General features: G+C 44.0%; 1 protein-coding gene across 1 annotated transcript in view; it reads left to right on the top strand.

Moving 5' to 3' along the window:
- The first annotated feature begins 420 nt into the window (after positions 1 to 420).
- The window catches only part of PABPC4 (poly(A) binding protein, cytoplasmic 4 (inducible form)), a 13,915-nt gene continuing 5,293 nt past the window's right edge, over positions 421 to 9,042 (top strand). Inside the window, 7 exon segments of the mRNA XM_006903758.1 lie at positions 421 to 613; positions 2,835 to 3,028; positions 3,841 to 3,956; positions 5,162 to 5,301; positions 5,652 to 5,746; positions 6,295 to 6,432; positions 6,959 to 7,054. Coding sequence (XP_006903820.1) covers positions 421 to 613; positions 2,835 to 3,028; positions 3,841 to 3,956; positions 5,162 to 5,301; positions 5,652 to 5,746; positions 6,295 to 6,432; positions 6,959 to 7,054 — 972 coding nt within the window.

Raw genomic sequence — 9,042 nt, 5'->3', positions numbered from 1 at the left:
TATTTATAGAAAAACGCGTGTCCCGAAGGCCGCTGTGAGCAGCAAGCAATTGGTTGCCTGGTGAAGAATTTTTAGAATTCGGGAGGGGAATTCCCCATTTTAATATATATAGGGTTTGTTTTTTTTTTAATTTGGCGGTTCAGACATTAGGCAGCTGCAAATTAACAAACTCAGAGAGGGCCGTATTGTGTTTTTTGGAGGGCCTTTTGTCTGAGGTTCTGCAGAGTCTATGAGCTGTCCCTGAACTCCCGTTTACCCTCTTGTGTGTGTATCGGAACCAAGTCCAACGCCTCTTGGCCTCACTCTTGCCACCTGTGTGCCGCCACACCGGCCACGGCTCTGAGAAGAGCCTCTTTTGTCCAGGGGTGATCTCTAGAAATAGTCCTCCTGGCGGGGCTCGGGGTAGTGGGGGGTGGGGAGATGAATGCTGCAGCCAGCAGCTACCCCATGGCCTCCCTGTATGTGGGTGACCTGCACTCGGACGTCACCGAAGCCATGCTGTATGAAAAGTTCAGCCCTGCGGGTCCTGTGCTGTCCATCCGGGTCTGCCGAGGTATGATCACCCGTCGCTCTCTGGGTTATGCATATGTCAACTTCCAGCAGCCAGCTGATGGTGAGTAGGAACTATACCCACAAAATTTGAGTTCCCAAGGAACCCTGGGAATCATTTGGGCAAGTCTGTGCCCCGTGGGGAACTGGCACCTAGACACCACGTTGCCCCAGAATCCAGTAGTAAGATGCCCAGTGCAGGAATTGGGAACTTGGGGCCTGGCATCAAATGACTGGAGTTGTTGCTATCACTTGCTGACTGGGTGACCTTGGGCCAATTGGTGGAGGGTAGGGTAAGCACCCTGGAAGACTGCATGAAGGAGGTCAGACTGAAATTGAAATCATTCTTAAACCATTGTTTATGTGCTTGGTGGGATTGGGCTAATCAGTGGGCTTGGGTTTGTGTCCCTTAAATGCCTGCTAAAAGGGCAGGACAATGAAAATACAATTCCCTACAGAAATTTAAGTTGCAGAGCTGGCGCACCCTACACCTTTATCTTGGCAGTGAGTCCTGGTTTTATGCAGTTAAAGGGTCTTCATGGCAAATAGGAAACCATGGGAAAACTCTGTGCAGGTAGTTTTTAGTGTAGCCAGGTTAGCTCCCCCAGTCTGCATGTTTTGTCTCTGGTTAGAAGAATTCTTCCCTGAGGAGAATGGTGACCAGGTAGTCTGGGAAAGTGCCACCTGTCATACTACTGGGTCTAGGGCTGGAACTTCTACACAGCAAGTTACACCTCGGCTTTCATGCCATCTGAAGGTTATGGAATTTCTGTGAAAGGAATGGAACAAGAATTTGAGGCCAAGTTAACTCTCATTGCAGTGTTCAGCCTGCCTCATATTGGAACTGTAGAGGTATGCTGCAGGCATGTCAGGAGGGAGGCAAGAGGAAACTTTATCCAGCCTGCATGGGACTCCAGTTTAAGAGGGAATGATTGCAGACCATTACTGGGAGGGAAATGGCCCATTCTGTGGCACAGTTCCTACTTTTTTCACAGTTTATGAAACAGAGACAATGTAACTTGCCCAAGGTGCAGCTGAGATCAGAGACTTGGACTTAATGTTCTCTGAACTTATGTCTGCAAACTTATGTCTGCCAACAGTGCAAAGAAGGTAGTTGAGGTGACTTTTTCAGTGGGGGACATATACAAGCTGTTGCCATCTTCTGAACAAAAGTCCTGTCACTTAGTGATCTTAGTAGAAGCCATTGGCCAGCATGTCTGCCAACACATACCTCTACTGGACCTTTCCCTGCTATAAATATGTGCAGCCAGATTTGTCAGGCTAAGCTGACTTGCCTTCTGCAGTGCTGGCTTGAAATAGTAGTTCTGTTGTAATGGACAGACTCCTTTACTGCTTGATATGATAATTAATGACATAATTTAGGGTCCCAGGTTGTGAATCTCAGATAATCCTCATAGCAAACTCGTGTACCTGTACACACACTGTTCCGTTTTCCCTGACTTCAATCTTTTCTTTTTTTAACCTTCTGAGGAAAGTTGGAAATTGAGAGAAGACACTCCTTTGGCTCACTGGACCCCTATACTTAGGAGGGAGGATGTTTTGGCCAAGCAAAAGAAACCTTTCCCCTCCCCTAGAGCCTATGAATCTAAATGGAGGAAGTTCGGGTGATGTCATTGTATTACTGAAGTCACTACTATGAGATAATAGTTTAAGTCATCTGAGTGTCCTTGTTCCTGCCAGTGAATAAATGTCCCTGGCTGGCATGGTTATTTTAGCCTCCAGTCATTTATTGGTGGTCTCTGTAATGAACACTGAAAAAACCCAAAGGCACTAGATAAAGAACTGAGCGCTTGGGTAATTAAAGTCTGGGATTCTGTACAACTCTGGTTACTGTTTCAACTGAACATCCCTCAGATGGCCAGCTTCAGAAGACATGGGAATCACTGTACAGGGCTTGGCTGCATTTTTGAGCTAAGCAGAAAAGTTTGGTGGTTTCATTGTTTGGATCCTAATCAAGTCTTCTATAAATGATAAAGCCTAATCAAATGTGAGGTGAGTTTGAACTTGGTGTACTACAAGATTATTCAGATAGTCTTGCTTAACACAGGCCCAGAAGGGATCAGACTTACTGTCATGAGGTAGATTAGCTGGAACTCATTCTCCTCAGTAACATCCAGCTAGAGTAATCTGATGCTCTCTAATTTTAATTGAATCACACTTCTGTCACGCAAATTACCTTGAAAAGGCATGGAGTAATTTGTGACAGTCAACTTACATGAAGGTGAGGTTGTATAGTCCTCGTCTGAAACATATTTCTCTTACAGCTGAGCGGGCCCTGGACACCATGAACTTTGATGTGATTAAGGGAAAGCCAATCCGAATCATGTGGTCACAGAGAGATCCCTCTCTGAGAAAATCTGGTGTGGGAAATGTCTTCATCAAGAACCTGGACAAATCAATAGATAACAAGGCACTTTATGATACTTTTTCTGCTTTTGGAAATATTTTATCCTGCAAGGTAAATACTGACTAAATGATTTCAACATATTAAGTATTGAATCTTGGAAATGGTGATTAAAAACCAATGATGAAGTGCCTTGGAATTAGGCAGTAGAACATGGGAATTTCCAAAATGGCAATCTAGTGCCACAACTCAGCATAACCTAATGGTGCTTTTGTACTTACATTGTTTATTCTTCTCGTGGCCTGAAAACTTTTCCTGGTTTGTAGTTTTAGAAAGCTACAAAATTGTTTTTAGAGGAGGAGGGAGGACCAAAGAAGTGCCAGGAAGTTTTTATCGTTTTAAAAGCATAGATATCCTCTCTCTCTATAAGTATACCTGTTTATGTAAAGCACTGTGTATTTGTATTGGTTGTTACTTAGATGCCACTAAATCCCAAGACTAATGCCATGTAATTGATTCCTCAGAGTTGAACTACCCGTAGAATTTCCACAGCTATCTTTACAGGAACAGACTTTCTCCTGAGTGGTTGGTTTGGCTCCTGTGTGTGTGTGTGTATGTATGTGTCTTGAGTTCTGTAATGAGCATGCAAGACCAGTCCTCTTCCTAGAGTGTCTTGGTTTTTTTAAATTTTTTTTTTTAAATGAAAGTAAGACTATTTGGAATCAAAGCAGCCTAATAGCATCCATTTGTAAATGGAGCACTTAGGAGGTGCCCAGCACAGTGTTAAATTCTTTGCCTGTTTCTTGCTGCCTTTTGTTCGTAGAGGGCTAGAGACCTCTGTAGAGATCCTGAGTAGGAGACGCCAAGGTTCTCGCATTGCCGAGAGCTGAGAATCGGTGCTAAAGGACCTGCCTTGTCTTCACTAGGTGGTGTGCGATGAGAACGGCTCTAAGGGTTATGCCTTTGTCCACTTCGAGACCCAAGAGGCTGCCGACAAGGCTATTGAGAAGATGAATGGCATGCTCCTCAATGACCGCAAAGTGTGAGTGTCCCAGTCCGGAGCAACAGCCATCGCATGAGCCAGCCATGGCCCCACCTCGGTATTAACTGGCACATACAAGGCGGCTACTGGTTCTCGGCCCAAGTGTGGCCTGCTCCTACCTCTCCACTCCAGGGCTGGTGAGTCTCCCTGCCCAAGCCGTGGCAGCCCTTTTGACTCACCAAGGTGGGCTTCCTGCCCATACCAGGCCTGCCTGCCGCCTCTCCCTTAACAGCCTCGTCTGGATTTTGTGAACATCAGCAACTGGGGCTGGCAGGAAGGCAGCTCTAAGCCCATTCTGAGCAGGGGTCTTGGCCAGTGGCAGAGTGGAGAGGGCCCTGGACTGACCAGGAGCTATATATACTAACTAGCCATGTGACCTTGTTCTTTCTATGACTCAAGTCTGTCCATGGGTCACTTGCTGGTTGTCAATGCCAGATTATCCCTCTAGATCTCCATTTCCTAACTTATGACACAGTGGCCTTCTAATTCAAGGCTGGCTCAGTAGTAGTAATGCTTAACCTTAGTTACAGTGAAACAATCCTGTTAACAGAAGACCCTATTAGTAGCAAACCATACTATTCTGGTGTAGTGTGGAGAGAAAATTTAACACTGGGGAGAGGAGAGGTGACATAAGTCTTGGCAGTAACAAAAATGTTTGTCTTTTGTGCTGTTGAGCAGATCAGGGAATGGGCTGCATTGATTATGTCTCTGTGCCTGGCAGTCAGTTGATTCAGAGGTATCAGTAGAAAGAAATTGGAAATCTTGCAGTGTAGGGACACATTTTTCTATTAATACCTCATACAACTAAGATAGCAAAGATTCTTTCTACCTACAATCGCTCCACCCAAGATTAACCACTGTTAACAGTTCGGTTTGTATCCTTGCAGACCTTTCTATGCATTTACGTAGATGCTCAGAAATGAACGTTTAAAAACATGGTCATCAGGTTCCTTCATGAAGTCAGTATGATGTGGTAGGAGTAGCCCTGGTCTGAGCCAGGAACCCTGGGACTGGTCTCATAGGAAAGACCTATCTCTCACTTTCTGATGGGGAGTTGGCCTTTCTGAACTTATTCGTTGCTTGGTTGGATGGGGACTTGTGTTTTAACCTCGCCTATCAACCTTCAACCCTCATTCTTTTGAGCCCCTGAAAAGTCATATTTTGATCCTTCTGGGTGATCACTTGTTTTCATGGCTTCATTTCAGGTTTGTGGGAAGATTCAAGTCTCGTAAAGAGCGGGAAGCTGAACTTGGAGCCAAAGCCAAGGAATTTACCAATGTTTATATCAAGAACTTTGGGGAAGATATGGATGATGACAGCTTGAAAGAGCTGTTCAGCCTGTTTGGTAAGTCAGTATTTGTGGCACATGTCCCTTTTTTATGTCCACCAGACCTGCAACCTTATCCTTTTTGTTTCCCCCTTCTTTAAGAGCCCAGAAATAAAATTAAAATACCTTTCATGACAAAGATCACAGGGTTAGATAGGAATAGACCCTGGGCTTCATCTCATCCTCAGTGTCATCTCTACCTCTTACATATTTATTAATTACTTGGGAGGCCAGACATGATGGTGCCTCTGTCTTGGAAGCCATGTGAGTTTAGTAAGAGGTTGGCTTCAAGTGGGTTCCTAGAGAATTTTCTCCTTAAGCTGGAGGAGTTAGTGGTGTTACTAAATAGTTCTGTCCTTTGGTAATAGGTAAGACCCTAAGTATCAAGGTGATGAGAGATCCCACTGGGAAATCTAAAGGCTTTGGCTTTGTGAGTTACGAAAAACACGAAGATGCCAATAAGGTGAGTACCACAAAGGTTTGTAAGTGGTAGCAGCCCCTCCCTTCCACTTCTTAAACACAAGCACAATAGAGCTTAGTGGTCTTTGTGTTTAGTAATGGCTACAGTTATGTGCCTTCGAATTGGCTACATGAATTCACATGTTAGTATCAAAGCACTTGGCATCTGCCTGTTGCCTCAGTTGTCTGCTGTCTAGCCCTGTGTGCCCACTCAGGTGATGGAAACAGAGGCTCAGAGTCATTGATTTGATTACAGCACAGCAGCTACTTACTGAAAAAATACCATGTGCACTGCCCTTCCTTTACCAGAATAGGGAAAGAGAAGTTCTGTGACCGCCAAATTATAAACCTAGCCTCTACCATGTTTGGATTTTTATTCCTATTTTGACCAGCCCTCTTTAAGTACATTTTACAGATGAAATGTGGACGTGCTTAGTGTTTAGTCTTACAAGAGCCCATTATTGAATGGTGAGAAGGACTTAGCAGACCTTCAGAGGACCTCCAGATCGCCTGACTTTGCATCTTGACTTAAAGACATGTCTTTCTCTCTAGGCTGTGGAAGAGATGAACGGAAAAGAAATTGGTGGGAAAATCATCTTTGTAGGCCGTGCACAGAAGAAAGTTGAACGGCAGGCTGAGTTAAAACGGAAATTTGAGCAGCTCAAACAGGAGAGAATTAGTCGCTATCAGGTGAGATATGGTCTTAGCCTAGCCTGCCAACAGGGGATTTACTAAATGTTTGCAAAGCACACCCCTATGATTATTGGGACTCAACTACTGCTCTCCTAGGTGTGAAGTAAAAGAATATGTATGTACCAGATAACGTCAGTGGTTATAGAACCAAAAACAAAAGGGAGGCCCTCAGCTGTGGCTCTTAAATATGTGTGTCTATTTGACTTAAGACATTTCATCCCATCATGGCTCTCACTCCGCAATTAGGAATGGTGGCAGAACTACTTGGTAGGGTGAACTGTAGCTGTGGGGAAAGAGAGTACAAATGGTACTGATGTCTTGGCAGAGGGCAGTGGGTTTTTCAAGTTGGAGACTGCAAAGTTTGTTAACATGGATAGTGGGACCCTAGACCCAGAGGTTGAATTAATTCACTAAGTTTGGAGTCTGACCTAACCTTTGACACTTTTAAAAATTCTCAGTAGTGCTGATGTTGCTGTGTTAGTCTATAAAGTAGAGTAGGCATATTAACAGTGTTCTCTTATAGGGGGTGAATCTTTACATTAAGAATTTGGATGACACCATTGATGATGAGAAGTTAAGGAAAGAATTTTCTCCATTTGGATCAATCACCAGTGCTAAGGTATTTTAGTGATGAGGTTCGTCAGAAATTTATCATGAATAAGATCTAAATTGTTTCTGAGAAAGCTAGCAAGCTCCTTGCATTCAGTTACCCAATTGTGTATGTATTCTCTGAAGAATGACAATTTGTTACTGTTGTGCTGTCTGTCAAATGCCGAGGTATAAACCTGCTCCTCAGCACCTGAATCTTTCCCATTCTTTGCTGCCCTTGTGCTGGTGTGGGGACAGATGGTGCTACAGTATAAGCAGAGGAAATCCAGATGGGTTGTTTCCATCTACTTGGGACCTGTCTCTACAACTCTGCCACACTCATCCTTCCTGAGAAGGAGAGAGTGATTTTGAGGACTTGGGAGCCAGGATTGGGAACTTATATCTTGGTCTTAGGAGGATTGAAAAACCAAACAGGCCCATCCACTGCTATGAAATAAATGAACTCTATTTCATGGTGACTCTCTGATTTCCAAGGCTTGTTAATCTGGCAGAAGCAAACTGCCTCATCAAACCAACTTTCTCATTGAGTGGTTGGTGAGTTTGAACTGAAGAGTTTGTGACTAGCAATTCAACACATAACCCACTGTGCCACTCTGGCACATTGGTAAGGTGAACAAAACCAACCCCTGTCCTCAAGCCACATCTGACTCCGATTTCCAAGGCTATACATTTTCACGGAAGACCTGCAGAGTGGTTGGTGGATTTGAACCACCACAGAGGCACCAGCTTTGGTTTAGCAGCACAACTTCAGACTGTGTCACTAGAGCTTATTTAGTGATTTTTGGGATGCCTAATTCATGCTTGCGTGTGGTAATTAAAAAAACACACTGAAAAAACCCCAAACAAACCAAAAATCCTCACTCATTGTTTTTGAATCAGAATCAACTCTTGGCGAACCCTAGCAGATTTGTTTGCATTGTACATCATTGTTCAGTTTCCCTTGATAATCATACTAATAGGTTTTCAGGGTAAGGTAACAATGGGCATTTTAAAGGTAAAGGATTTGAGTCTTTGAGTGAGAGCTTTGGTTGCATACGGATTGTGTATTGAGTGTCTTGGCATTTTGGAGCATGATAGAAACTGATGGCTTGTCAAAGTTGTGGGTCTGGTGGTGTGCTGTGCTGGTCTGCTGGGCAGAGGTGCAGCAAATGTCATAACATCTTTGAGGTGATGAAAAAGACCTGCCTCGACCCTTCTCTACAGCAGTCAGTAGTACTTGCCTACACCACAATAGAGTGTTGTGCGTGCAGAGCGTGATGATCAGTTAATAGGTAGAGTTGAATCCTGGAGAGTTCTCCCGGTTCATTGCCTCTTCCTTTTACAATCCCTTTGATTAGCCTTGCATCAGTACAAGATAGGATAGTCTGTCCTCGCTTACTAGAACTGTAGTCTAATTGGCATTTCCAAGATGATATCAACGTAGCAGCACCCTTTTCAAGACACAGTGTTCCATTTTTCAAGCTTTACTGGCCATTTCTCCTCCACTAGTAGAGTTACTGGGCTGATGTGTGTCTTTAGGACCATGTTTTTAGCTTCAAAAGAATCTCTTGCACTAAAGTAAACAAAACGACCAAGCACATACTCCTTATGCTGCTGATGCTTCTAGCAAGTCAAGTCTGGGAAAGCAGTCATTTTCTAGTAACAGGAAAAAGCCATTAGTGGCCAACTCGTAGGTAGAAAAGATTATCTGAACCAGTAGATTAGTGGCTTCTGAGTATGTCAGAGAAAGTGAAGCTTGGGACAAGTAAGAGATTTGTCAAGGTTGTACAGTTTGATAAAAGTTTTGACTGAAACTGAGATTTCCTGTCTTCCAGCTTTGGTCCCGTTAAATAAGTGGTGGGATCTGTTAGTGACTTGGGAACAACAGCAACTTCTTGTTGTTGGGTCAGAATGACTAACAGCTAGAGATTGCCTGAGTCCCTGGTGGACTGAACTGCCAGCAAAGCACACCGCTTTTTTGGGTTAGCAGGACAGCTTCCTACTGACTACACCATTAGA

This window comes from Elephantulus edwardii, unplaced genomic scaffold (assembly GCF_000299155.1).
Source record: "Elephantulus edwardii isolate Elephantulus edwardi_28Jun2011 unplaced genomic scaffold, EleEdw1.0 scaffold00049, whole genome shotgun sequence".
NCBI lineage: Eukaryota > Metazoa > Chordata > Mammalia > Macroscelidea > Macroscelididae > Elephantulus > Elephantulus edwardii.
Note: the sequence above shows the minus strand (reverse complement) of the source record. Positions and strands in the feature narration are given on the sequence as shown.